The 25,287-nt window shown below is 38.0% G+C and overlaps 6 protein-coding genes across 12 annotated transcripts; 5 read left to right on the forward strand and 1 right to left on the reverse strand.

The window, feature by feature from the left end:
- The first annotated feature begins 489 nt into the window (after positions 1 to 489).
- Positions 490 to 8,637, forward strand: tnxba (tenascin XBa). 2 transcript variants are annotated; one of them, XM_041988676.1, is made up of 15 exons: positions 492 to 597; positions 1,893 to 3,102; positions 3,190 to 3,288; positions 3,383 to 4,519; positions 4,631 to 4,753; positions 5,663 to 5,806; positions 5,901 to 6,020; positions 6,110 to 6,265; positions 6,372 to 6,481; positions 6,578 to 6,710; positions 6,790 to 6,941; positions 7,028 to 7,124; positions 7,216 to 7,377; positions 7,822 to 7,985; positions 8,081 to 8,637. In XM_041988676.1, the coding sequence occupies exons 2-15, from the start codon at positions 2,022 to 2,024 to the stop codon at positions 8,177 to 8,179; spliced, it is 3,777 nt and encodes a 1,258-aa protein (XP_041844610.1). In that variant the 5' UTR covers positions 492 to 597; positions 1,893 to 2,021; the 3' UTR covers positions 8,180 to 8,637. The 2 variants fall into 2 exon arrangements, with proteins under 2 accessions (XP_041844611.1, XP_041844610.1); XM_041988677.1 differs by having other exon boundaries at positions 490 to 3,102.
- Positions 8,638 to 8,891: 254 nt separating this feature from the next.
- LOC121641917 (steroid 21-hydroxylase) lies at positions 8,892 to 11,825 on the forward strand. Its single transcript, XM_041988304.1, has 12 exons — positions 8,892 to 9,057; positions 9,147 to 9,338; positions 9,468 to 9,557; positions 9,640 to 9,794; positions 9,883 to 9,978; positions 10,195 to 10,305; positions 10,401 to 10,487; positions 10,585 to 10,668; positions 10,794 to 10,907; positions 11,004 to 11,170; positions 11,382 to 11,485; positions 11,569 to 11,825. The coding sequence occupies exons 1-12, from the start codon at positions 8,931 to 8,933 to the stop codon at positions 11,820 to 11,822; spliced, it is 1,581 nt and encodes a 526-aa protein (XP_041844238.1). The 5' UTR covers positions 8,892 to 8,930; the 3' UTR covers positions 11,823 to 11,825.
- Positions 11,826 to 12,519: 694 nt separating this feature from the next.
- On the forward strand, positions 12,520 to 15,537 carry LOC121642390. The gene is made up of 8 exons (XM_041989105.1): positions 12,520 to 13,000; positions 13,617 to 13,889; positions 13,978 to 14,262; positions 14,336 to 14,617; positions 14,704 to 14,961; positions 15,085 to 15,183; positions 15,296 to 15,321; positions 15,399 to 15,537. The coding sequence occupies exons 1-8, from the start codon at positions 12,910 to 12,912 to the stop codon at positions 15,513 to 15,515; spliced, it is 1,431 nt and encodes a 476-aa protein (XP_041845039.1). The 5' UTR covers positions 12,520 to 12,909; the 3' UTR covers positions 15,516 to 15,537.
- On the reverse strand, positions 15,187 to 19,270 carry LOC121642391. 6 transcript variants are annotated; one of them, XM_041989112.1, is made up of 8 exons: positions 18,854 to 19,270; positions 18,232 to 18,552; positions 17,886 to 18,155; positions 17,738 to 17,794; positions 17,431 to 17,625; positions 17,298 to 17,342; positions 15,998 to 16,054; positions 15,187 to 15,908 (listed from the first exon to the last, which is right to left on the reverse strand). In XM_041989112.1, the coding sequence occupies exons 1-8, from the start codon at positions 18,918 to 18,920 to the stop codon at positions 15,898 to 15,900; spliced, it is 1,023 nt and encodes a 340-aa protein (XP_041845046.1). In that variant the 5' UTR covers positions 18,921 to 19,270; the 3' UTR covers positions 15,187 to 15,897. The 6 variants fall into 6 exon arrangements, with proteins under 6 accessions (XP_041845046.1, XP_041845043.1, XP_041845045.1 ...); XM_041989109.1 differs by having other exon boundaries at positions 15,998 to 16,144; XM_041989111.1 differs by lacking the exon at positions 15,187 to 15,908 and having other exon boundaries at positions 15,915 to 16,144; positions 17,431 to 17,496.
- Positions 19,271 to 19,585: 315 nt separating this feature from the next.
- On the forward strand, positions 19,586 to 21,585 carry LOC121641213 (allograft inflammatory factor 1-like). The gene is made up of 7 exons (XM_041987218.1): positions 19,586 to 19,628; positions 19,745 to 19,837; positions 19,970 to 20,031; positions 20,161 to 20,227; positions 20,329 to 20,370; positions 20,515 to 20,680; positions 21,302 to 21,585. The coding sequence occupies exons 2-7, from the start codon at positions 19,819 to 19,821 to the stop codon at positions 21,387 to 21,389; spliced, it is 444 nt and encodes a 147-aa protein (XP_041843152.1). The 5' UTR covers positions 19,586 to 19,628; positions 19,745 to 19,818; the 3' UTR covers positions 21,390 to 21,585.
- A 155-nt stretch (positions 21,586 to 21,740) lies between these two features.
- On the forward strand, positions 21,741 to 25,057 carry LOC121641212 (casein kinase II subunit beta-like). Its single transcript, XM_041987217.1, has 7 exons — positions 21,741 to 21,840; positions 22,216 to 22,291; positions 23,341 to 23,443; positions 23,739 to 23,854; positions 23,942 to 24,017; positions 24,095 to 24,284; positions 24,481 to 25,057. Exons 2-7 carry the CDS (start codon positions 22,220 to 22,222, stop codon positions 24,569 to 24,571), a joined length of 648 nt encoding a protein of 215 aa, XP_041843151.1. The 5' UTR covers positions 21,741 to 21,840; positions 22,216 to 22,219; the 3' UTR covers positions 24,572 to 25,057.
- Positions 25,058 to 25,287: the final 230 nt, after the last annotated feature.

Consider the following 25,287-nt stretch of genomic DNA (forward strand, 5'->3'; position numbering starts at 1 on the left):
TTCTCAAATCTGGACTTCATGCAGTTAGACTGTGTGTTGATGGCAGCCGTCTCTGGTATAAGTCAAGATGTAACCCCCAGACAGGGAATTACTGTAAGCAGTGTTGCAAAGCTGCATATTTATTTTTTTTTTTGCTTTACATTATGTGCAACATTTAGAATTATTCGTTGTATTTCAATGTACTGATTTATTGCATTTTAAACAAAAATGCTTACTACACATGAACTAAACCATCCCTTTAGATTGGGTGTATTTAATCTATCTTAAAATAAAATATTAAATAAATGTTCTTTATGTATAGAATTCAAGAAAGTAAATGACCACATATGAAACACAAATAGGTATAAAAATGCAACTCTTTCTTTAAGTCCAAAACAAATATTTTCCATGGTGGTTGGAAGTGTGGGACCACTAGGTGTGGTATGAAAGTGTGAGGTATGTGTGTGTAAGGGGGGGATGTCCTTAAGAAGGAGCAGACTTTATCACTCTCGTCCTTTCTAGTGGTGCTCCTTTCTCTCACACCTTTCCTCCCAGATCATATCCAGCAAATCTGTGTGCTCTTCCTGATCAGATGGAGGGAGAAACATAAAGACAGAGGTAAAGCTAATTCATCTTTCTGATAGTTTTCCTCTTATATGAAATTTTGATATTAGACTGATAGCTGTGGTCATTTGAATACACAAAAACTTCAGTGTATATTAAAATATTTTAAAAAGATGTTTTTGCCTTTGTGGGGCATTAAACTTTCTCTCTGTATTGGCTTTAAATGAGTGGAAGAGGTTATGTCTTAGATGTTTTAGTTGCAGTTTAAAATCTGATACAGACTTGCATTGAGTGTAGTTTTGGGTGCCCGCATAGCATATTGCACTATTGTTTTCACAAGTTTCTATCATTTTTCATTCTGTCAAATCATCTGTGGTATGTGATATGCTCATTTGAGAAGTGAAGCCTTGTCTGTCATCCCACACACTCCAATGCAAGATTGTTGCCTTACTGTGATGAATATATGTACAACAAAAGATTAGTTTTTATTTTGCATTGATTTAAAAACAAGGCTCAACTTGTTTCTTTTCTTTTTTTTTTTTTTTTTTCAGTGGAGTATGAACCATAACTTTCTATACCTCAGGGTCCTACAGCTCTATAAAATGAGGCTCCATTGAATTGCTGCATATTCTCACCAGCTGGCTCTCTGGATTTCCCACTCAAGCCACCCTTTTTCCTTTCTGCAAATTTAGATTTTACTTGCTTTGGCAAACCTGTTTGATTTTATTTATTTATTTATTTTTACTTGTATTTGCTTTATCCACTGTTGTCTAAATTTTGAATGGGTGCTACTTTATTTAGCATTCTAAGTATTTATTTTCATTAACATTTTTTTAATTAAGGAGAGAACATCTTTGGTAAAATGCTTCATTTGTCTCAACGTCTCAAAGTAAAATTAGTTTAATAAATAATTATATTTAAAAGGAATGCACATCCACAGTAAGATGCCAAGTTTCTCACTACTGACTGATTCTGCTCAGTAACTGTCAGGTTAAAACGTACAACTTGAAGAACATGTAGCTCACAAAACAAGTACTCATGACTCAAGATGATTAAACTGAGTTAAATAAACAGTGAAAAAAATGTGGTACTATGCCACTTCTGGCAAAGGACAGTATTGCTTTAGAGAGGCATAAAACCTGAGACTGATGCAAGAGTAGCCTCTGAGTAGCCACTTTATCTTAGAAGTGTGAATGGGAACTCTGTGAATATGTAGCTGGCTGGTGCTGAAAAAGAGCATGCATGCTCATTTAAGGTCTTGTTGGAACTCAGATGGACACAAAAAAGTTTTAAATAAGATTTCCTATATCAAATTCAGTGCTTACTAATCTCAACTTTTTTATTTCTAGGAGCAGCCTGGCAAAGTCCCTCCTTACAACTGCTCTCAGAGGCATAAAGGAAGGAGCTCATAGTTTTTTAATTACTTATACACTTATTCTAAACGCAATACAATCTTTGGCCACAGCTGCTGGCTCAAAATGTTGTTTACTCTAGGACTTCTCCTCCTTCTCACCCCATTTCCATCCTTTCAAACCACGACCAATGAGAAGAGAGACGGCACAGGAAGTGATGTGGCCAAAGCCCATGCCGTTTACACCCTTTCAAAACCAAAAACCACTGCTGCCCGAACCAAACAAGTTGTTCATTCCACCCTAAAGCCAAACACAGTCAGTCTGACAGTTTTACCCAGCCCAGCCTCCAACCAGAAACCATCAACAGTCAACGCCACAGCAGCCACCAAAAGCAGGCCCGGCTCTGTGGTGATTCAAACCACTCCATCATCAACACTAAAAGTCACTACAGCCAGCGGTACCCTCACCAACAAAGACAAGCAAGTCTCTGGCAATCACACTGTTCAAGCTAAGACGACCTCAAATCGTGAAGTTAAAGCTACTAAAGAAAGACCTGCCCTCACTGGAGCTCCAAATGTTCACTCCACAACGCCTCCTTTAGTCACCAGGGATAAAGCCACCAAAGACAAACCCCAACAGTCTGCCAATCACACTGCTTCAGTGAAATCTACTTCAACCAGCGATGGGAAGACTGCCAAAGACAAGCCTGCCCCCACCGCAGGTCAAAATGTTCAGTCAACATCCATTAAGTCTACTCCTGCCAGTGGCACTAAAACCACCAAAAACAAGCCTGCAGCCTCTGTCAATCAGACTGTTGTTCATTATACTCCCCCTACCAGTGACATGGAGTCCAAAGACAAGCCTGCCCCCACAAAAGTTCAAACTGTTCTGTCAGCACCAGTAAAGGTGGACAAGGATAAAGTCACGGATTCTAAAAACCACACTACTCAAATCAGGCTCCCCAGCAGTGCAAGCAAAGAAAAGCCTCCCCCATCACAACCAATCACAGTGGTCATCAGTGACGGCTGTGACTCAAGCCACGGCAAGGAGCAGGAGATTAAGCTGAAGCCTGGCACTCCTCTAGTAATGACTCATAAGATAAACCTGCAACCTGGGGGCTGCACTGGGGGATGTGAGGCTGAGATGGCAGCTCTTAAAGGACGTGTTGCTCGACTGGAAAGAGAGATGTCTTCTCTGAAAGAGAAATGTATGTCCTACTCACCAAATTATAACATACAGCATGTCTTACCACAGATTTAATTAAAAAATGATGGCTCTTTTTGTTGCTGGCCAGGTCCATGTTCTGCAAATTGTCCAAATAACTGTGGCAGCAATGGAGAATGTGAGAAGGGGAAGTGCATCTGCCAACAAGGATTCATAGGTCCAGACTGCAGTAAGTGTGAGCAAGGTGTAGAGTATACATTTTTTATAGAAGTATCTTTTATTTGGCCTTAAACTGACTCTCAACTTTTATTTTCTAACTTCAGGACATGACAAAGTGAAACCCAAGGTAACAACAGCCCTTCAGGTGAATAAACACAAGGAAAACATTGAGGAGAAAATTACCAAAGTGCAGCAGACAGTCATCCAAAAGAAGGAGCAGAAGAAGGGATCTGAAGTCAAAGACACTGACACTAAACACTCTAAAGGAAAACCAGGAGTTGGAAAAGCTCAAGACAAACAAGATGCCTCTGACAAGCAGATAACTGTTAAAGTTTCTTTAAATGGCCAAACCAAAACCAGTCGCCCAACTGCTGGGCAAGATCTTCTGAAAAATGATGGATTAAAACAAGAAGAGGCTCGCAAAGGGAAGACAACACTTCTGGCAACCAAAACCGTTCACCAAAAAACTGACCATCTTAAAGACGAGCCTCAATCTAATGTAACACAGGGTCATGTGAAGAAAGTAAACGGCACAGCTAAAATTGTGACCATTCTCTCCAAAGTCATTAGAACAAACAAAACCAGAATAGGAAAGGAATCCTTGGAGCAATCCATGCTGACAGAGAAGAATGTCACTCAGTTATCTGGACATAAGAAAATCAAGACTCTCAAATTAGACAGCGAAAGTGTACAATCTGTTGACAGCAGAAAAATTAGTACTGACAAGACTGCACAAAGGAAAGAGTCACAGAAGAGTAAATATGTTGTAAATGCAACAACTGTAGCATTAGACTCTAATGTTCAGAACAAAACAACCATCCAAGACTCTCTCACAAGCACCAGGAGAACTGGAGGTTTAGGGTCTGTGAAGGCTGTGAACATCTCCTCCTTCAGCTTTACTGTCACGTGGTTAGCACCACAAGGGATGTTCAACAACTTCACCGTGATCAGAAAAGAGCCACAGACAGAGGGCAACAAAAACCAACTTGAGGGGTTTGAAGAGGAAACTCATCAAAAAGACAAGATGCCTACATCTAGGAACGGGACTGAGGTACACAAAGAAAGCACAACTGCCTCATCAAGAGGTAAAACTGAAACCAAGAGGATCTCTATGGTGGTGCCCGGCAATGTACACTCTGTGGAGTTCAGTAATCTTCGGGCGAACACACACTATGTCTTGCATGTATATGGTACTGGAGAAGACAGAAGATCAAAGATTCACAGAGTAACAGCAACAACAGGTTATTACAGTGTTAACACGTTTATGCATGATTCCCTATTAAAAGAAGAAAGATCAGTCAGGAATTTAGATGCTATTTAATAAAATAAATCTCCCTGTTTTTTCTTGCCAGGTCCTGAGCCACCCACAGACATGGTTTTAAGCAATGTAACACAGTCTTCTCTCACTGTTTCCTGGACCAAACCAAAGACCACGTTTACAGGCTTCAGAGTCACATACATCAACATTGTCACAGGTCAGTCAAAAGCCGTTAATATGCAAGTCATGGTTCTTCCTTAAAGGGTCAATAATTACAGATCATTTATTGAGAACTGGCTCAGTACATGGGCCCCTTTTCACTGTCAGTTATGGCTTCTTGTGTCACTGTTACAAACAGGATAAAAAAATGTACCTGTCATTTTTGCCAAATGCCTCCATGGGTTTAGCATAAGAAAAATCTGGCTTTATCTGAGTTGCAACACATTTCCATGTACAAGCCATGGTTATCTCTCAGCTCAAGAAATGCAATGTTCTCATATCGTGTCTTCTAGCATGCTCAGAATTTCAGAAGGGCCCAAACACCAGAACTAGTCACTAAACCCCACTGGCAACCCACGGTTGCCTGAATCAAATTCTAGCAAATAGAGATCATTTGCCTGCAACCTCCTATTTAGTCAGACAGACTTATGCTCCTGCTCGACATTGTCCTCCAACTTAGCTTGGTACTGTTGTCCATGCTAACAAGCAAGTCTCAGTCCAAACTTTTTTTATTTTTTCCACAATATTGGAGAAGCTACCAAATGCAATCAGTTTAGGGGCATCCCTTTCTACCTTTAAGAACCCCCTGAAGATACAGCTCTTGCAAGACCACCTTCTCTCATTACACCACGTCTGCCGTACCGTACCTTACTTACACTTACTTTGCACTTCTGAACCTGCTTTACTTGTAGTCTGCCGTGTGTAAATTTAAACAGATCAAGCAATTAATACTGTGGCCAGTGCTTCTTACCTCACTGAAACATATATGTTTTGCCTCACTTTTAAGTTGTTTTAGATAGAAGGGTATGCTAAATGACCAAATGCCATTTAGAAAAGTAAATGTGTTAACCACATTTGTATGTGTGGATTAAATGTTTCTTTTTAATGCTTGTGATCATTCTGTTAGGAGAGGGCCGCTTTGTGACTGTGAACTCTCAGCAGTCCCATGTTGTTTTATCTGAGTTGTCTGCTGGATCCTCCTACATCATCAGTGTTGCTACAACTCAAGGCAGAGCCCAGAGCGATGCACTCACATCTGTTATCACCACAGGTACACTATCAGATAATCTCAGCTTTACATGCATTTTACAAGCTAGTATGTAAAGAATAAAAACAATATACTGTGAATTATCTATTGGCTACAGTGCCTGCCCCTCCAACACATCTTCAAGTCGTCAATGTGACAGATACAAGAGCTGTACTTCAGTGGACACCTAGTCTGGGGAAAGTAGACCACTTCATCCTCAGCTATGAGTCCTCCAAGAGTGAGTGAAGGTGCATGATAAATAAATGACAAATGACAAAGTGCTAATGTCTGATTTAAGTGCTTTTGTTTTTTTTTTTTGGCCATCAGCCCCCAACGTGACAGTAACAGTGATGCTGTCAGGAAACTCAGTGGACCACCAGCTGAGAGGCCTTCAGAGAGGCACCCTGTACACAGTCAAAGTGTTGAGCCAAAAAGACAGTCTCCAGAGTATGGCCATCTCAACCACATTTACCACAGCAAATGGTCAGTAGAAGAGGAATGAAATGAGTAAATCAGAACTGTTTAGTTCTATGTGATGATAATCTGTGCAGAAATTAAATGTCTTCTTATTATGAATGTTATAACTCAGTGGTTAAAGCCAGTGAGATCGAACCTCGCACTGCAGTGATCACCTGGAAAACTTCTGTTGTATATCACAGCTACAGAGTGCTCTATCAGGTGGCAGGAGAGGAGACCAAGGTGGGTCTTAATCCTTCTTTGGGACATGATAGTCATATAAAACATTTAGATAATTACAAGATACTAACTCAGTGTGTGTGTATGTGTATATGTTAGGAGGTGGTCTTGGAGCCCACTGTCACAGAGTGTAAACTGACAGGGCTGTTACCAATGTCACATTACACTGTGGTGGTACAAGGCGAGAAAAATGGACAGTACACATCTGTTGTCACCTCAGAATTTATGACAGGTTTGTTTTATTTAGATCATTTAATTTCTACAATTAGAAAAATATTTTCTGTATTTTAAAACTAATATTTTTCCCACAGGAAAACTGCGTTTCCCCTTCCCTACCGAGTGCTCGCAGGAGCTGCTGAATGGAGCTTTGAGGTCGGGGGAAGTGGACATCTACCCACAAGGAAAAGGGGGACAAGTAGTGAGAGTCTACTGTGACATGGAGACTGATGGAGGAGGCTGGACGGTAGAACAAACTGCTTTTATGTCTACCACAAATGTCTACAGATTAATGGCAAAACTGGTTTAAGAAGCAGCGTCTGTGTTTTGTAGGTGTTCCAGAGGAGGATGAATGGAAAAACAGATTTTTACAGAACCTGGAGTGAATACAGGGCTGGCTTTGGAAACCTGAGTGACGAGTTCTGGCTTGGTAATGTTATAAGAAGTTCTTACTTCCATTAAATCTGAATCAAATAGCTTTTATTTAAAATAAAGTGTATATTATCACTCTACTTTTCCAGGAAATGAGCTCCTGCACAACCTGACCAGTGTTGGTCCAGTGAGTTTGAGAGTGGATATGAGATCTGGAAATGACGTGGCTTATGCTCTCTATGCCAACTTCTCTGTCGGTTCAGAGGAGAGGCACTATGCACTTACAGTGTCTGGCTACACAGGAACAGCAGGTTAATCTTTAAAATTGCATTGAAATGTAATATAACTGCTGCTGGTTGGCCTGTCATCAGATTCTCAATGAAAATATTCTCAAGAAAAATGGTCAAACATTTAGAAAACTGCTACAGTGTCTGCTGTAACCCATTAATTCCAGTTAAATAATTGAAAACTCATCACTGAACACCATTCAGAACATGCCATATTTAATATCTAGACATTTAGGTATGATGTCATAAACCACAAACACTATATTTCACTCACAATCAACCAGAGTCATCCTCCTCCATCATACACACAGAGTACAAATTTATACAGTCATTTACAATAACTTCATGCATTAATACTGAGCCAGTGTTGTTGTACAATTATGTCCATAGCAAAAAGATTATATAAATTATGTATACAATCTATACCTTACAAATTTATTCTTAATGTTATTACATTTTCTCTGTGAGGTGACTCAATGGGGTACCACAATGGACGCCCATTCTCAGGCCGAGACAAGGACCCTGTCCCTCTGGGTATCCACTGTGCCAAGGCTTACATGGGAGGCTGGTGGTACAATAACTGCTATAGGGCCAATTTCAATGGTCTTTATGGCATCAACAGTAATAATCAGGTATGAGAGTTAACTTCTGTCTTTACTTTTGTGCACTCTGTATTTGTACACATTTATGACCACGCCATTGTTTTACTGTTTCTGCTCTAATATAGGGAGTAGTCTGGATAGACTGGAAAGGCAAAGACTTTTCCATTCCCTTCACTGAGATGAAGTTCCGACCCTCCAGGTTCTCCCCTACAACTTACGGCTAAAGATGCATCACTCTCCTTGAGCTCTGCAACCAGAAAATCTCCAACCTGACGGAGAATCAGAGCTCCAGAAATCCAGACTACAGCGGATTTCACAGCTGCTGCATGTCTCTTTACAGCTGAAGTTCCTTGTAGGACTTGATAGCTTTTACTGCAGCTGTCAATATATTCAATTCAATGTGCAAGATTTTTTTTCTGAGCTGATTTTTGGGAAATATTAAACAACGTGAAGATATGTTTCATTCTAACTTTTTGAATGTTCTGCTGTTCAGTGTGACTCATTCAGCTCAACGTTTGTTTTTTACTTTTAATTCCTTCTTGTGCAACGTCATCATGGTATGCCAGCCCACTACTACTGTACTTAAATATGCACTGTCTTGCTCCATTGGAATAAAAGTGGTTAAAGTGGGTATCAAGTGTATTTTCTTTTTTTTATGTTGTGTGAACACCATAAAGAACTAACACTAAGATAAAGAAACACTGTCATGACAGATTGTCATGTCAGCTGTGATATGTTATCGTGCCCTTCAGTGCATCCCTGCTGCATTTATCAGCTTGTGTCTTGTTACATACGTTTCAATCATCTCTTCATCAGATATGTTGACCTAAAAAAATATTTAGACATCCTTGATTTTAATGAAAACACCAGCAGCCTATCTACTTGACGGGCTATGACACTGATGAGATGATATAAAGCAGAAGAGCGGAGCGCTGATCTGTTTTCTGAACTGGGACACCATTAGGACGACACAAAATGGCTGTAGAGATATCTATGATCAGTGTTGGAGCTATTTTCCTGCTTTTATTGCTTATAGTGGTTCTGATTTCAGGCCAGAGAGACAAACATGAACAGAGGAATAAGAAAATAAGCAAGTCTGCAGGTAAATATAGTTTTTTTTGTCTTAATATTTTCAACATGTGCTGACTGTGGCTGTTTCTTTCTCACTTTTCTCTTTTTAACTCTCTGTAGGAGCTGAATCTGGACTTCAGCACAATCTGTATCAGTCTCTTTCTCGTTCTTCATCACCTTCCATTCCAGGACCCCCAAGTGTTTTCCTCATTGGTAATATGATGGAGCTGACACACGACCACCTACCAATTCACCTCACCAATCTGGCACAACGCTATGGAGACATTTACCGCCTCAAATGTGGAAACACAAGTAATCATTCATTCATGGATTATACACAATCATATATATAAATGACATAAAATAAAAATAAGTCAGCTAAAACTTTGATCACACTTGTTTTTCTGAATAAAAATCTTGCATGTTTACTGTGTTTTTAAGCCATGGTAGTGCTTAATAGTGGTGAAGTCATAAGGGAAGCGCTGGTGAAGAAATGGTCAGACTTTGCAGGGAGACCGATTTCATATACAGGTGAAGAGCTGTTTGGTTTACTTTGATGAACTGATGTACAACATTATTATTCATCCTCATCAACTATCTTCACTTACATCAGGTAACATTGTTTCTGGGGGAGGGCACAACATCTCTCTGGGGGATTATACTGAGGAGTGGAGGGCACATCGCCGTCTGGTCCACAGCGCCTTGCAGCACTGCTGCCAGCAATCTTTACACGGTGTGATTGAGAAACAGGCTTTGCATCTGAGGAAGGTAAAGAAAAGAAGAAGCAGCTCCAAACTTTGGGGTATTTCCAGTGTGTTCACATAACTTGATAAAGCAAGGTTTGTTTACCTCTTAGGTTTTGATGGCCTATCAGGGGAAGGCTATTGATCTCTCAGAAGATTTCACAGTGGCAGCCAGTAATGTCATCACCACTTTGGCCTTTGGAAAAGAAGTGAGTATCCTTTTCCATTTTTTTTTTACCTTGAATTCTGGCATGGTTATTGAACTTAAATCAATGAACAGCTGTTATTGTGCCAGACCACTACTTGTTTGCTTGTCTATTATAAGAAGCGGGCAAGTTTACTATTTGTGTTGCTGTTTTTAGAAGCTTGTGGTTGAAGTGTGCTATCCTTGTTATTAGACAGTGTATTTTTTTATAATTCTCTAGTATGATAAGACCTCATCTGAGTTGCAGCAGCTACACAACTGTCTCAATGAGATTGTTGGTCTGTGGGGCTCGTCTTGGATTTCTGCACTGGACTCCTTTCCACTGCTCAGAGTTAGTAAATATTCGCTATCACAGCTGCCAATCCCATTGTATAAACCATCATTGTGAATGAGATTTTAAGAATTACATTATCTGCTCTCTTGAAGAAATTACCCAATCCAGTATTTTCCTGTCTTCTCAAAGAGGTGGCCAAGAGAGATAAAATCATTGCACAACATCTCAGTGATTATAAGGTTAGTAATGAAAAAGATCTGAGTTCATACCAGATTACAAATCCAAGCAATGCTATTTCCATCTCTATTAAACTTGTTAGTTCTGCTGTTTCTGCAGATGCAAAACAAAAAAAATGAGGTTGCCATAACAGGATTAATTCTGCGAGGCCTTGAGAAACATCACAATGCAGAACATGAGCAGGTGAATGCATACACTTAATACTTTGAAAATGAGCAATTTGAACAGTAATATGATTTGACTCTACACGATAGTAAATCAAATTAAAGAGGAACTGGAATCTGAATTACATATTTTCTTATCTACAGCCTTTAACAGATGTTCATGTTCATATGGCGACTGTTGACCTTCTCATCGGGGGAACGGAGACCACGGCAGCCTGGCTGAACTGGACTGTGGCCTTCCTGTTGCACAGACCAGAGGCATGGAAAGTTTTTTTGTTTTTTTTCTTTCTTTGTTTTTTACAAACCATGATATTGATCGCAGTCTTCTCCCTCCTCTCTTTTTTTAACATTTAGATGCAAACTGAGGTGTATGAGGAGCTGTGCTCTGTATTAGAGCAACGTTATCCCAAGTACAGCGACAGACACAGACTTCCTGTGCTGTGCTCTCTGATCAGTGAGATGCTCAGACTTAGACCAGTGGCTCCTTTGGCGGTGCCACACCGAGCCATCAGAGACAGCAGGTCAGCTGAGCTACAATGACTAAATGTGACTGAAAGCACTAGTCAGTGACATCATATTCATTTAAAACAAAGCATTTGTAGGTCACGCTAACTTCAGCTAGAAAGGTGAAATATGGTAACATATTTATCTGAAACCAAACACATCTTATTAAACCTTTGTAAACATACTGTATACCACTTGTTTCAGTGTGTAACTCCCTCTCTTTTGTAGTGTTGCTGGCTATTTCATCCCTAAGAATACAATCATCATTCCGAACCTTTTTGGCGCACATCACGACCCTGCGGTTTGGTCTGAGCCGTACAGCTTCAAACCAGGTACTGATCTGGTTGTTAGGAGAAGTGCATTTCTTTCATCTGGCTCAGCAACTTTAAAATGAAGTCATTGCTCTTTCTGTTAGAGCGCTTTCTGGAAGGAGGAGGAGGCTCCACTCGTGCCCTGGTGCCTTTTGGAGGTGGGGCTCGGCTCTGCTTGGGGGAGTCTGTCGCCAGAATGGAGCTCTTTCTGTTCACCGCCTACTTACTGAGAGATTTTCAGTTTGTACTTCCTGAGAGCGAGATCTCCCCACCTGACCTGAGAGGGGTTGCCAGTGTTGTACTTAAGATCAAGTCCTACAAAGTTATAGCACGTCCCAGACCTATGACTGATCTATAAAATAAAATGTGTTTTAAAATCTGTTTACTGTGTGAACGTTAGTTAAAACAGCTTCAGTGCCTCCTTTTGTATCTTCCTTAGTATAGGAAACACTTAATGAAGAAAAAGAGAAAATTCCATCTCACAAGTAAAGAAATATGAAAACCGGTAAGTGTGGGCAGCAAGGTTGGCAATGAAGCAATGAAGTGTTCATCTAATGTAAGAAGTAGAGCAAAATGAATAAATAAATAAATAAAAATGAAAAAGAAGAAGAGCAAAATTAGTAAGAGAAGAAAAGAGTAAACTACATTGGAGGATCCTCCATTGTGTGTTTAAATCACTGCTGCACAAACACTTGTTTCACAACTTGTTCTCAGCCAAATCACATCTGTTTTTGTTTTGTTTTTTGTTTTTTTGTTTGTTTGTTTGTTTTTTGTTTTTTCTGTATTCTTGAATGTTTAACTAGTACAGTTGTCACATCTGGTGGTTTCATGACTTTCACATCCTCCTCTTAAGATGTAAAAAGTATGGACAGACAAATATTATCCCCCCCCCCCACACACACACACACGCAGTTGGTGAGATGATGCTGCATAATGGTGCATTACATGCTGCATTCACTTTTAACCAGGTAAAAGTCCATTTATAGTGATTTTTTTGGGGAATTTGTTAAGCTTTTCCTGGAGTGGCACCTGGGTGACCACTTTGCTTTATGGGGTGTTGCATGCCCTCCTAGGCCACCCCTCTGGCCCCACCAACAGGAACAGTTCTATTTCCTTAAAAATACAAAATATTGTGCAAATGCCATTTTTCTCATTACTGTTGTTTTCAGTAAAATGAGTAAAAGTACCCAAAACAAAACAGACTTTTCTAAAATGATAAAAATGGAAAATAAAAATAATGCTTACACTAATATCTTACAAATCAGGCAAATATTTCATGTTAGAAAAAAAAACACACAAGACAAAAACAAAAAACTGATTTGTTCAGAGGCGCAGTGTTGTGTCAAAATTGCAGAGCTTCCTGCCATGTCAGTTCCTGAAAACTTCTTTTGGAAACAGTCGTTAAGAAAGTCTTTCTAAGCAAGAAAAATTTGATCAGCCAGAAGATGTCTTTTGAGAGAAGAATGGGTTCCCTGTTGCTGTTTGGACTATCTCTCATATCTCTTACAAGAGAAGCAGCTGGCCTTCACTCATCTGGTAATTATGAAATTGTATAACAAATATAAGAGCTGTAGAAATATGTTGCAATACATCTTTGGTTATGCCATTCTGAGATTGAAGCTGATATTAATTGTTATAAAATCCTAAATCAAACTGACCAAAAAAAAAAAAACAAAAAAAAAAACAAAAAACAATAATTTCATTTCTTCATCAGATGTGGTGATGAATAATTTTTTTATTCACCTGTCCACGACATACCGATGAAGGTTCAGTAATTTCTCCTGCCTTGTAGTGAATACTGTTGTATAAAAGAGTTTTTCTTTTAAAACTGTGCTTTGTTTAGGCTGAACTTATGTCAAACGGCTTTTCCTCTCATCGATTTTAGTATGCATGAAGTAAACTTTAAGGGAGTGAAGGTGCGTAGGTTTGCTAGTCTTAAAGCTTCATTATTTATTTGCATTTTAAACATCGAATAATACATACATACATACATACATCATGTACTTTACTGAATTAATAATAAAAAAAAGAAAAGAAAAAAATGTAAATTAAATTAATACCTGTGCTGGAGAGGTAAGAAACCCTGAGAGGGCTTTTTGAGAACAACACCATAAGCAGGAATAACAAAGCATTTTTTTTTTATTTATAACAGATAATTTGCTGATGGCTGCCAGAGAAGGAGACCAAATAATTTTACCATGTCAGTTACCTTCTATTACACCCTGTTCCTCTATCAACTGGAAAATGTTGCCATTCTTTACTGAACTGGTGAAAGCTGGAAAAGTGACACACCCTGAAAACAACAAGTATCGTCTGCTAAAGTCCTGCTCTCTGGAGATTACTCACTTCAAATGGGATGATGCAAAAGAGTACTCTTGTGATGATGGAAAACTCAGTTCAACTGTGTCACTTCGGATTCTTAATGGTAAGAGAGGTTTGCGCTTGTGTTTTATATTATTTTTACAGTGAACAAAAAATGCTAGTAAAGTCACTTTTCTTTCTTTGCTGCTCAGTTACAGTTAAAGAAACACCTGCAGATGGCACAATGGAGCTTCACTGTTCTCTCAACATGTTCCATGGATATGTGCCGTGTAACAACACAGAGCTTTATATGCTGTGGACTACTGAAGACAATATGCCTATACATGGAAAAAGATTTACAACTGAGAATCTCTCTGTTTGCTTCTCGAAGCTAATTTTCACTAAAAAGCCAACAGATCACCGTAGAAAATGGAAGTGCCATGTAATTCAGAATGATGAGTTTAAAGCTACCATCAGTTATACAACAATACTAAAAGGTACTAAGCTTTCTCAGATGTGAAAGTTGTGATTTACACATAAGTATAATAATTGTTTTCCTTTTTGCCCCAGATGGTATAGAGGAAGTGTTTGCTGCAGTGGGTGACTCAGTGTCAGTCACTTGCAGCAACAGTTCCTCTCTCAGTTTTGGAGGCAGCACAGAACGGACAGTAGGTGAAAAGCCGCTGAGAGATTCATCTTCTGATCATGACCATACAGAAGTATTTCATGTAAATAAAGACTCACCTTTAGTCATCAATAAACTGACACCTCTGCATGCTGGAGACACACAGTGTACAGAGTTTACAGGTCAGGAAGTTGTCCATACCAAACTCAGGCTGCACATCCTTGACGGTAAGCATGAAAACTCCAGAACATGGCTTTAGAGACTGACATGGTTTTTCAGCATGTTTCATCTCTCTTCTGTTTTGTTTCCACAGTAACTGCAGAGTCTGGACCAGGAGGAGATAATCTCACTTTGACTTGTGTGCTTACCTGTGCCACAGAATGTGAAGAAGATTTCAATTTAACTTGGTCTGGAACAAAAGAGGGCCAGCAGAGCACATTAAAGAAAGTCAATAACACCTTGATAAAGATGCTATTTTTCCCTGTGTGGCCAATAAGTTCAGCTGAAATAACCTGTTCTGTGCTCAGAGAAGGAGCACTGATGGCATCAAAGAAGTGGCGCTCTGTTAACTGTATGTATGCATAGTTGCCTTTTCTCTAAGCCAAAAATAACAACAAACAAAACATGCATATGGCTAAATGCACACACTTTTTAAATAAAACAAAGAAAGATAATAATAATTTAATCTCTTCAGGTCTGCTAACACCCGCCTGGTTAGGCCTCCCGCTTGGCCTCCTGATACTTGCAGGAGTGCTATGCGTGCTCTTGAAGAGGAAGCATAACAAGGATGCAGGTATTAATTCTGGTTGAGAGTTTATTCAAACTGCAGAGATTAAATATAATATTCAGAGAGACATGATGAAAAAAAACACACACCTCATGTTTTCCCTCCTCTTTTTATTCAGCAAAAGAACAGTCAAGTATTGGAATGGTAAGAAAAACATTTATAGCTGATTTGTGTCAAGCTGATACGTCTAAAAGAGTTAACATGAGTACTCTTCTTCGCAGACTCATGTGTATGATGTCATTGAAGATGAGGAAGTACAAGTACAACCGAGACAAGCTAAAAGAGAAGCGGCCACCACAGCTAACGGTCTCTATGATTTACTGCAGGCTGTAGACTAGACCGAAATAAAAAAAATGCTCATTGTCTTCATTTCAAACTTAAGTACTTCATGATCAATAACCTGAAAGTACTGCTTTAGAAATCTGTTTCAAAACAAAGTATTTGAACTGTGTTCAGTCTTTACCATGAATATACATCATTCCACAGATCTGTAAATAAACTGAACAAAATAAATCATTAAAAGATTACATCATAAGTGACATATTCTCCATTTTACTGGAATAAAATCTGTATGATTATTTTAATTTATACAAACTGAGTGACAGCAAGAGGAAACATGTTGTACATTTTTACAGTTGAATGAATGACACGGATCAGACAATCCAAAGTAGTACAGATGATGGAAAGTTCTATCGTTTTCCACGTTTATTCGGAAAATAACTAGTACTGAACTGCAACAAAAGACAGAAAAGGTTGTTTTATTAATGTAATTTTATCATGAAAGACATTATTTTATTTTTTAATAAGAAGTAATACTTACAGGTACACAGATTTTCTTCCTGTAACCTATACAGACTGTTGACTCGGTTTCCAGAATCTGCAGGAAGTAAAAGGTTCTCAGTGAAATGATGGACAAAGCAAGAAGTTTGATACAGCACCTGCTGACAGTACTCATCCTTTCTTCCCCCCTTTTAATGTTGCATTACAACATGGAATTAAACAGATTTTAGGAGGATGGTTGATTAATCGGTCATAGAAAAGTGCTACAAATAGAAACCTAACACTTCAAAGTGATGCTTTTATTCATATGAGCTTTTTTCCTTTTAAAAAGAATCTGTCTTTCAGAAACATCAAAGTATTTCCTTATAAATCATTTGAGCGTTGTTTTAGCAATATGCATAAAGTGATGCTGAAAAGTGAACCCAGTCTTACCCAATCTCTTCTTTCTGGGAGAAAGAAAACCCCAAGAATTCAATTCTGACAACTTTCCTTAATGTGTGGATGAAAAGTGTTTTTCCACCGTGATGCCACCACCATGATGCCACCACTGTGCTTTCTTGTGAGAATTATGTTTTCAACGTGATGAGTAGTCTTAAACCACACCACATGCTTAACTTAATTTTGGTCTCATGTGACCAGACCAGTACCTTCTTCCCCGTGTTTAAGGGAGTTTACAAAATATGCCAAATTCCAAATGTGCCTTATTTTTAAAATCATTGATTCAATTAAATGACTATTTCACATTTTGCCATTAGGCTGGTTTGAATTGACATGTCAGTCTTTGCAGATCTTAAACGTTAATCTTTGACTGCTTTGTTGCCTCCCTGAATAATGTCCATCTTGCTTGAACTGTGAGTTTTAGTGGTCTGCCCTTTATATACAGATTTATTGCAGAGAAATATTCGTTGCAGTTTCTAATTCAGTTTTCTATGGTGCTCAAATGGGGATACCAATACTTAATTAGTATTTAATTATCATTAAATACTAATTAAGTATTTAGTTTGGGATATTTTTTTAATAACCCAACCTTAATCTCTACAGCTCCATAACTTTTTTCAAGCCATTTGAAGAGCTCCTGCTCGTTCACTTGGTGCTGGTTCTTTCTTAGTGGTGATGCAACATCTTGCGGCTTTTGCATCAAGTGTATAAATATTGAGATTATGAGACATTTATATGTAGGCCTGACACTGAACTAAATTAATCTTGTGGCTTCAACACAAAGCGAGAGAATATATTTGCACACACTACTTGTCATATCTATCTACGTTACAGGTTGTAATAGGTAAAATGGTAAAAAAAAAAAAGAAGACCAATACAGGAGGACACAATGTGACACTCACCTTGTAAACGTGGAAGAGTCAAATTCTCATAAGCATCGAAGGAATCTATAAGACAGCATGATTAAAATGAAAACATGAAGCTTCTCTTTACAGCTGAGTATGATATGTGAAAGAGCTTTCAGGCAGATCCAACCTGCAGGTTGTCTCGGTTGTTGCTGCATTTCTTTCTGAGTTTTATATCTGCGGTACATGAAGAACCCTGCGGATGCAACAAGTATGAGAATCCCAATGACGACTAAGACCACGACTGGAATTAAAGTTCCACTGCTTGGCTCCTTTTTGTTGATCTGCATACGCTCAGTGACAGTCAGTGCTGAGGTGCTGGGTGCTGAAGACAGAAAGCAAAAGTAAGCAATTACAATCCTCTAATACAAAAAATAATGTTATATGTAAAACACACACACAAAGAAGAAGAAAAAGAAGAAAAAGAAAAAGTAGACCTTGCTGAGATGTTGGAACTGCAGTAACTGGAACCGTTGTGGCCACACAAGCGTTTTCTACAAAAAGCAATGAGGATAAAAGCTTTATGAGTATCATCAAGTGATGTTAATGATAACATAAAAAAGTAATTAATGGTTAAAATCAGACCTGCTACACATAGCTTGATCTCAGAGCACTGCTGAGTTTGTCCAAGAGTACATCTGTACCAACCACTGTCACTGGTAGTCACAGACGGGAAAGTCAAAAAAGTGCCGTTCATTTTAACTTTCTCAGAGTCGACAGGTACAGGTGTGTTTCCTTTTAGCACTGCCCAGGAGATATTTACAGGTGTTTGGACTTCTGATGGTATGTTCACTTGGCAGTTGAGCTGAACAAAGGTTTTAGGTGCAGCCTTCACCGCTTCAAGGGCTCTGCAGTCTGAAAGATTTTAAAAGGTGTGAAAAATAGAAAAGATTTGTCTCACACATAATAAATAAATAAACACCATTTTTACCTTTTACTTTCAAAGATATGTTTTTGACGTGAACGCGCTCCCATCTTTCCCAGATTTCGCAGCTGTAAAACCCCGCATCAGATTTTTGCAAGGTTTTCAAAGAAAGATGGAACTGTCCATTTTCATTTACTTCCACTGTCACACGTTCGTCACCCTGGGATTTCTTTGGCCCCTCAAAGATGACTTTTTCTGAATGCTCAGCAGTAGCATACTTTATCCATCTGACTCTGTGACTCTTTAGATCTGTCACATTTGAATTTAAACACAGTAGAGCCACATCCTCGTCCTTAGAAGCCAACACAGTCTCAGTATCTGTGGAGCCTAATTTAGAACAACAACAATAAATAAGTATAAAATACAACCAGTGTACGGACATAATGTATTTTTGATGTTTAGATTCTGTACACTAAAGCATTCAACATAATAAAAGCAAAGTAAGTCATCTGTGTTTTATAATTTAAGATTTTTAAAATTGTTTGTTTTGTTCTGATATGAACCACAAATGCACAATGAACACATGTTTCAAATACTGGTGTGAAAGCAAAGATAATCAATTAGATAAATCATATTTACAGTATTAACTCATTTTATCTAAAAGGAAATTGTTGTAAAGTAAACTCACCTCTGCATTCTGATACTATCTTCAATAGAAATAATAAAAATACAGCCTGAATATTAAGATGTGCCATTTTCTGTGTAATGCAGTAACTTAAAGGCAAAGTGTGTCTTCTCTTCTAGATCTGTAGGTTAATTTGGATCTGTTTCCATCCATTTTCACTTCCTGGAGTTAGATGTGTCAACTTGAAACTACCTGCACAAACATTTCATGTCCCTTTCTCGTTACTGGATAATGTGACCAGCTCTGCCACCATGTGGCAAAAACAAAGCAGTTCATCAGCTTCATCACTGACCCAAAGGAGCATGTTTCTGAAATTATTTATGAAGCTCAAACTGTATTTAAGTGGAGAAAGTGATGGGCTATTTATCTTCTCTCATAACTGCCACTGATGTCTCCACTGGGAAGTCTTGAACTTCCACTTTCTCTAGTAAACTAAATGTGTCATCTTGATGAGGCTTTTCCGGAAAAAGGCACTCTTGGACATAAAATACAAAAATGATTAAAATTATATGGCTTTCAAGCATGATTTAAAAAGTAAAGAAGAGGTGAGACAGGCAGTGAATGGCTGTGGCTCATGTCTACAACAGATGTAGTGAGTTATAGCAGTGACCCTGTTGTCACATACAAAAAAAGGAAGAAAAAAAAACCCCATGATGTGTCCATTTTACTTCCTTAACTGATGACTATATAATAGGTTTCAGTGAGCCTGTCCTAAACAGCACATATCAGATATGTGTAAAGTTCTTTTACTTAATGATACAAGTTCTTCAGACTAAGTGTGAATTTTGTTTTTTGAGTTATACAGTTCACCTCTGTTTGCAGCATCCATACAAAACAGGAACTTCTCATGAAGAACTAATTTTACTTCACTTCCTCTTCTGTCTCATTTTACAGAAACGACATCATAACCTTTCAGTATCAGCATTAGTTTCACAGTTTCCCAGCACTGTTTACAGATATAAACAGATATGGACAAAAGTGTTCAAGGTTAGTTTCTTTTCTTTTCTTTGTTTTTTTTTGTGTGTGACTGATTAACAAAGCTTCATATTCTGTGCTTTTAATGGATAATTTATCCGTTCGATTAATGGCTTGTTGTTGCTACTTGCGGGTTTCTCATAGGAGGTAAAGCATACGGCTTTCTAAAGTCTCAACAGGAGGAAAAACTGAACTCCATTAATGAGGTGAACTTGAATGATAATTCATACATTTTGGCAGATTCATTTCACTATATTTGGAGGCAAACTGAATTATTGTAAAGCCTGAATGACACTAATGATAATGTTTCAGTTTTTTAATTGTCTTGTCCTTAGGCTTTTCTCTCAGATCCAAAGTATGCAGAAGAGGAAGAATTGGCCTCAAAGCTAGAAATGTTTAAAAGTAGGTATTTATAAATTACTATTAAATCTTTGTTCATTGTTTCATTGAATTGATGTGCACCCTTAAATTTTGATATAATATTCCATTGATCTTTATTTCAGATAAATACATGGAGTTTGATCTTAATGACAAGGGAGACATAGGTAACAGTGCAACAGACTTACCATTAAATATTTATACCTACAAGAAACTTACTAGTACATTTAATCATCACGATCTTTTCAGAGGTGACACATGCTACTTTTAAAATATATATATTTTCTCTGTATGACCAAACTATTTGATAGATATGATGGGATTAAAAAGAATGCTGGAAAAACTTGGGTTGGCCAAAACTCACTTAGAGCTGAAGAAGATGATGTCAGAGGTGGCTGGAAGTGCATCTAACGACTCAATCAACTATAATGACTTCCTAAATATGATGCTGGGAAAAAGAAACGCAATTCTAAAGCTGTGAGTATAAGATGCTGGGTAATTCAGATAATAAACTTGATTATATCTCTCTTTAATAATTCCAGTTGATATTGTATTACACATCCCCGGAAAACCATATTAGTATTACAATGAGGTGTAATTTATAAATATCATTACTCTGTGAAATGAGCAACACAGCTAAAAATGTGTTTAATGCTCCACATTAATTTGTCAAAATCCCCTGTAAGGTTCTCCTGTTGGCATTCTCACTTGTTTTGAGTTGTTTGGTGGATTGGATGGTTGCAGTTGGGGTTAGGTCCATGATTCTGGAGATATGGAACGCCACTGACTTAAGAATTTCATTCAGATTTCATTCAGTTTCTTTATCAAATAGGTGCCAGTCATTCATCTGTTACTGGCACACATCTGATAGCACTTGAAATAAAATCCTAAACCTAAACTGAACAATCTGATTACAACACTGGAAACAAAACAAAAGCTTCTGCATTGATCTCTGTATATGCATCAAAGCCTGAAAAAATAATAGAATGACTTTTGAAACATTAATGAAAACTTCTGATTACTGAAATCAAACATATAAATGTCAAAAAGTTACAGCAATGTCTTGGAAAGCTGCTTACATTGTTTTATTCATTTAAGGATCTTGATGTTTGAAGGCATGGGAAAGGAACAGGAGCAGAGAGATGTTGGACCACCTTCTCGCAAAACCTTTTCAGACCTGCCCTAAAAGACGTCTCCATGCCAGTTCAAAATGTCTGCCTTTACGTTTATGACCATACATAAAAACTTAACTTTGTGACAACTGTTGAAATAATATTAAACTTTGGAAATAATAAAAAGTTGTTCAATGTTTGATGAAATAATAAAAACTACCTATTTTTTTTATGTTGGATAAGATTGAAACACATGGGAGTACAATATGTCAAAATACCTTGAAAGTGCTCAAATGAGGTAACATTGCATATATCGTCTCTTGCTTTCGTTTTTATGGAAATTTATTAAAAGTTAAAAAGAAGAACTGTGCCAAACAGGATTTTACCATAATCGCCCAAATTGCGTCACATTTCCGGTCAGGACCGGAAAATACGTCATCAGGAAGAAAAATTGGGCAACCGGTCTGTGGAGAGAGGGCAAACTAGCAAATCTTGCAAGTTTGTGTGTTAATAAATATAGTAAAGGTGAGTAAAATAAACGTTCATATAGAAGATATATACACAGTATTTTTAAAATACATGTTCTTGTGCCAAAATAAGAGCAACGGAAAAAGCCACACGCCGTACTATAAATGTAAATATGATGCTATGCTAGCCACCAAGCTAGCGTGGAACTAAAGCTAACGTAGGTAGCAAGTAAACTCCAGTTTAATAAGAGATTATTTATAATAAAATCATGCCATTAATTAAATCCAGGTTGTGCCAATGGTGGAATAAAGTCTAAAATCTTGGTTGCACAGTTAAGCTAACTATCAGAGTCAACTAGATAGCAAGTTATTCACTGTTCTCGACCAGTGTGAATGTAATACGATTCACTGCAATTTTGTGCCGATTTGTCAGGAGGATGAGCAGTTCAGAAGAGGTGTCCTGGATATCCTGGTTTTGTGGACTCAGAGGGAATGAGTTCTTCTGTGAGGCAAGTTTTGTTTTCACAGTCGAACTCCAACATGATAAAAGCTTCTGTCTGCTATTTCTGAAGCCGTCCATGCCCTCTCAGAGCTTCCCTTTCCTCTGACATAATATTTACGCACACTCAGGCTTATGCACATGATAACACAAAGCTTTTTACACTTATTAAGTTATAACCTAACCTTATGTACATGTTGAGGCTGCTAATATGAGAATATCAATCTTTTTACTTTTATAGTTTATTATGATGATTAGCAAATGTCTCTGTCGTAGATTGGTAATTATTTAGATGCTGTTTGTTTTATTTTTTCACATTTACATTGCAAAACAGTAGCACAGAACATTAAATTAAACCTTGAAAAAAATTAACTACCATTGCATTCTCTTTTTTTTTTAGTTTTTTTCCCCTAATGAAAATGATCCCGTTATGCTCTAAATTGTCTTTGTGTTTTTCTGTTTTGATATAAGTGAAAAATATACAAATTATGCCCAGGAGCATTCAAATGTTGTAATTTCAGAATTGATCAGGTAGTTGGCATTAAAAATTTCATGACATTTGTACAGAAGTATTAAAAGGAAAAATATTAATACAAAAAACTACTTTTTTTGTTGGAAGCATTTTTAAGGGTCTGAAAAAGAAGAAGATACATAGAAAGGACAATTATTTAATGATTGTGTCTAACAAACAGCTTGCTCCTCGACAGCTGTTGTACTGTAGTTGTACGCTGCCTGTTACACATTACCTTCTACTGTTGGCCACTAATCTTTTTCACTTAACGCTCGCTCCCTGACAACCACCTAATTCCTAAAATAAACATACTAAGAACCATGTGGCTAGTTCTAACAACACTATTACACGCTGATTTGTTTAATACATTGGCACTCACACAATCCAGTTTCTAATTTTAACTCCTTTTTTCACTGGCAGCAGCTACCTAATCCTGCTGAGCTCTTGTGTAATGCTTCCACATCAATGTGCAGTAGTAATGGGCCACTGTAGCAACAGTAATTAATGCTATTAATAGCCTTTAATTATCCCCTGCTGCTGTGTTACAGGTTGATGAAGACTACATACAGGACAAGTTTAACCTGACAGGTTTAAATGAGCAGGTGCCTCACTATCGCCAGGCTCTGGATATGATTCTCGACCTGGAGCCAGGTGAGGTTATCAAACAGTTGCGGTTCTCATCTAAAAATAACTGTGAAAATCATTTTGACTATCTAAAACAGGGGTGCCCAGCTCCGGTCCTCAAGGGCCACAATCCTGCAGGTTTTTGATGTGTCCCTGCTCCAAAACCACCTGACTCAAATTGATGAGTCATTGTGCAATTGCAGCTTAACAGGCTGTTGGATCTATTTCATTTGAGTCAGGTGTGTTGAAGCAGGAAACATTGGAAAATCTGCAGGACAGCGGCCCTCGAGGCACCCCTGATCTAAAATGTTAAATTTAACAGATGAGGAGCTTGAAGATAATCCAAACCAGAGTGACTTGATAGAGCAGGCGGCGGAGATGCTCTACGGCCTCATACATGCACGTTACATCTTGACAAACAGAGGCATTGCACAAATGGTAGGCCTTTGAGTAGTAATCTTGTTACCTTACATGCTGTGTGACTAGATCACTAGCATTGATCTCTTGATTTGTTGTTTTCTGTAGCTTGAAAAGTATCAACAAGGGGATTTTGGCTATTGCCCCAGAGTGTATTGTGAGAATCAGCCAATGCTTCCTATTGGTAAGTATGACTCTTAAAAAAATGTTCCTCTGTATTGTGACAATTCACTTTAATCAGTTCCCTCCTGGTTGATGTAGGTTTGTCAGACATCCCAGGAGAAGCAATGGGGAAGCTTTATTGTCCAAAGTGCATGGATGTGTACACCCCTAAGTCCTCCAGACACCACCACGCAGATGGAGCCTATTTTGGCACAGGGTTCCCTCACATGCTGTTCATGGTGCATCCAGAGTATCGACCAAAGCGACCAGCCAACCAGTTTGTGCCAAGGTTTGTTAAAATGTTATTATTGGCATCAACACGCTGTTTTGGTTTGTTAAAAATCGACCAAAGAATTATTTGCTTGGGTGTTGAATCCCACTGGTAAAAGAATCATTAATTGTCAACAATGCAAAATATTTTACCTTAAAAAGTAAACTGTTTTAGAGTAAAAAAAAAAAAAAGTGTTTTCTTTTTTTCTTCTCAGGCTATATGGTTTCAAAATTCACCCAATGGCTTATCAACTCCAACTTCAGGCTGCATCAAGTTTCAAAAGCCCGGTGAAGGCAATACGCTGAAACTCAACTTTGATAAAGACTCAGAAATGTTTACAGCTAGATTGAAGCAGTACATTGTATTATTACATATCTGTACAGTTATCAAAATGCATCTGTCATGATACTTCCGCAGTCAACCATTTCCTCTTATTCACCGAAACAGTTACAATGGAATGACCTTTTTATTTGTCTTAAACGTGAGGGTTCAGCTCAGTGATACAGTTTTTATTTTTAATGTCATTACATTGTGTCACATTAAAAAAATTAAGCCAGTTTTAACTATGATAGTGAAAGCTAGCGTTTGTTTGGCTTATTAAGGGCAATTGAATGTATCAGGAAATCGTCCCACCAGCCCCAAACAGGTTTGCCTTATCAGTGATGGTCAAGACTTGCAGTTAAATTGTATCAAAGCTCTAAAGTTGCGCTACGTAAAATGTTGGAATGTGCTTAGATTTTGTACTGGCAGTATCTTATCAGGTGCTATTTCCAAGAAAATGCCAAATTAGATATAGAATAAGTTAGGCAAGAAAGACCTATGCTTGATCTTTTTTTATGACAATTTGTGGGTTTGAGTATTTGAACAACTAGAACAATATTTTCCAGTTAATTCTGTATTTGTCATGTTTGCATTATTATGGAGCATATTCTATGGAACTAGTGAATGAAATTAAATATTTATTTCTTATCAAAATCTTTTTTTTTATGTTTATGCATCACACAGACAGCCCAACAAAATG

This window comes from Melanotaenia boesemani, chromosome 6 (genome assembly GCF_017639745.1).
Source record: "Melanotaenia boesemani isolate fMelBoe1 chromosome 6, fMelBoe1.pri, whole genome shotgun sequence".
Taxonomy (NCBI): Eukaryota; Metazoa; Chordata; class Actinopteri; order Atheriniformes; family Melanotaeniidae; genus Melanotaenia; species Melanotaenia boesemani.

Bases quoted from the DNA above. Each gene is read 5' to 3' on its own strand.
- tnxba (XM_041988677.1), top strand. From the start codon at position 2,022: ATGTTGTTTACTCTAGGACTTCTCCTCCTTCTCACCCCATTTCCATCC. The intron at 3,103-3,189 runs GTATGTCCTACT...GTTGCTGGCCAG, and splicing joins GTCTTCTCTGAAAGAGAAAT to GTCCATGTTCTGCAAATTGT. The intron at 7,378-7,821 runs GTTAATCTTTAA...TTTCTCTGTGAG, and splicing joins TGGCTACACAGGAACAGCAG to GTGACTCAATGGGGTACCAC.
- LOC121641917 (XM_041988304.1), top strand. From the start codon at position 8,931: ATGGCTGTAGAGATATCTATGATCAGTGTTGGAGCTATTTTCCTGCTT. The intron at 10,306-10,400 runs GTTAGTAAATAT...GCTCTCTTGAAG, and splicing joins ACTCCTTTCCACTGCTCAGA to AAATTACCCAATCCAGTATT. The intron at 10,908-11,003 runs GCATGGAAAGTT...TTTAACATTTAG, and splicing joins TCCTGTTGCACAGACCAGAG to ATGCAAACTGAGGTGTATGA.
- LOC121642390 (XM_041989105.1), top strand. From the start codon at position 12,910: ATGTCTTTTGAGAGAAGAATGGGTTCCCTGTTGCTGTTTGGACTATCT. The intron at 14,263-14,335 runs GTACTAAGCTTT...TTTTTGCCCCAG, and splicing joins TTATACAACAATACTAAAAG to ATGGTATAGAGGAAGTGTTT. The intron at 15,184-15,295 runs GTATTAATTCTG...CTTTTTATTCAG, and splicing joins GAAGCATAACAAGGATGCAG to CAAAAGAACAGTCAAGTATT.
- LOC121642391 (XM_041989106.1), bottom strand. From the start codon at position 18,920: ATGGCACATCTTAATATTCAGGCTGTATTTTTATTATTTCTATTGAAG. The intron at 18,553-18,853 runs GTGAGTTTACTT...GTTCTAAATTAG, and splicing joins GATAGTATCAGAATGCAGAG to GCTCCACAGATACTGAGACT. The intron at 16,145-17,297 runs GTGAGTGTCACA...AACATTAAAAGG, and splicing joins GACTCTTCCACGTTTACAAG to GGGGAAGAAAGGATGAGTAC.
- LOC121641213 (XM_041987218.1), top strand. The intron at 20,032-20,160 runs GTGAACTTGAAT...TCTTGTCCTTAG, and splicing joins AACTGAACTCCATTAATGAG to GCTTTTCTCTCAGATCCAAA. The intron at 20,371-20,514 runs GTAACAGTGCAA...ACTATTTGATAG, and splicing joins TAATGACAAGGGAGACATAG to ATATGATGGGATTAAAAAGA.
- LOC121641212 (XM_041987217.1), top strand. From the start codon at position 22,220: ATGAGCAGTTCAGAAGAGGTGTCCTGGATATCCTGGTTTTGTGGACTC. The intron at 23,855-23,941 runs GTAGGCCTTTGA...TGTTTTCTGTAG, and splicing joins ACAGAGGCATTGCACAAATG to CTTGAAAAGTATCAACAAGG. The intron at 24,285-24,480 runs GTTTGTTAAAAT...TTTTCTTCTCAG, and splicing joins GCCAACCAGTTTGTGCCAAG to GCTATATGGTTTCAAAATTC.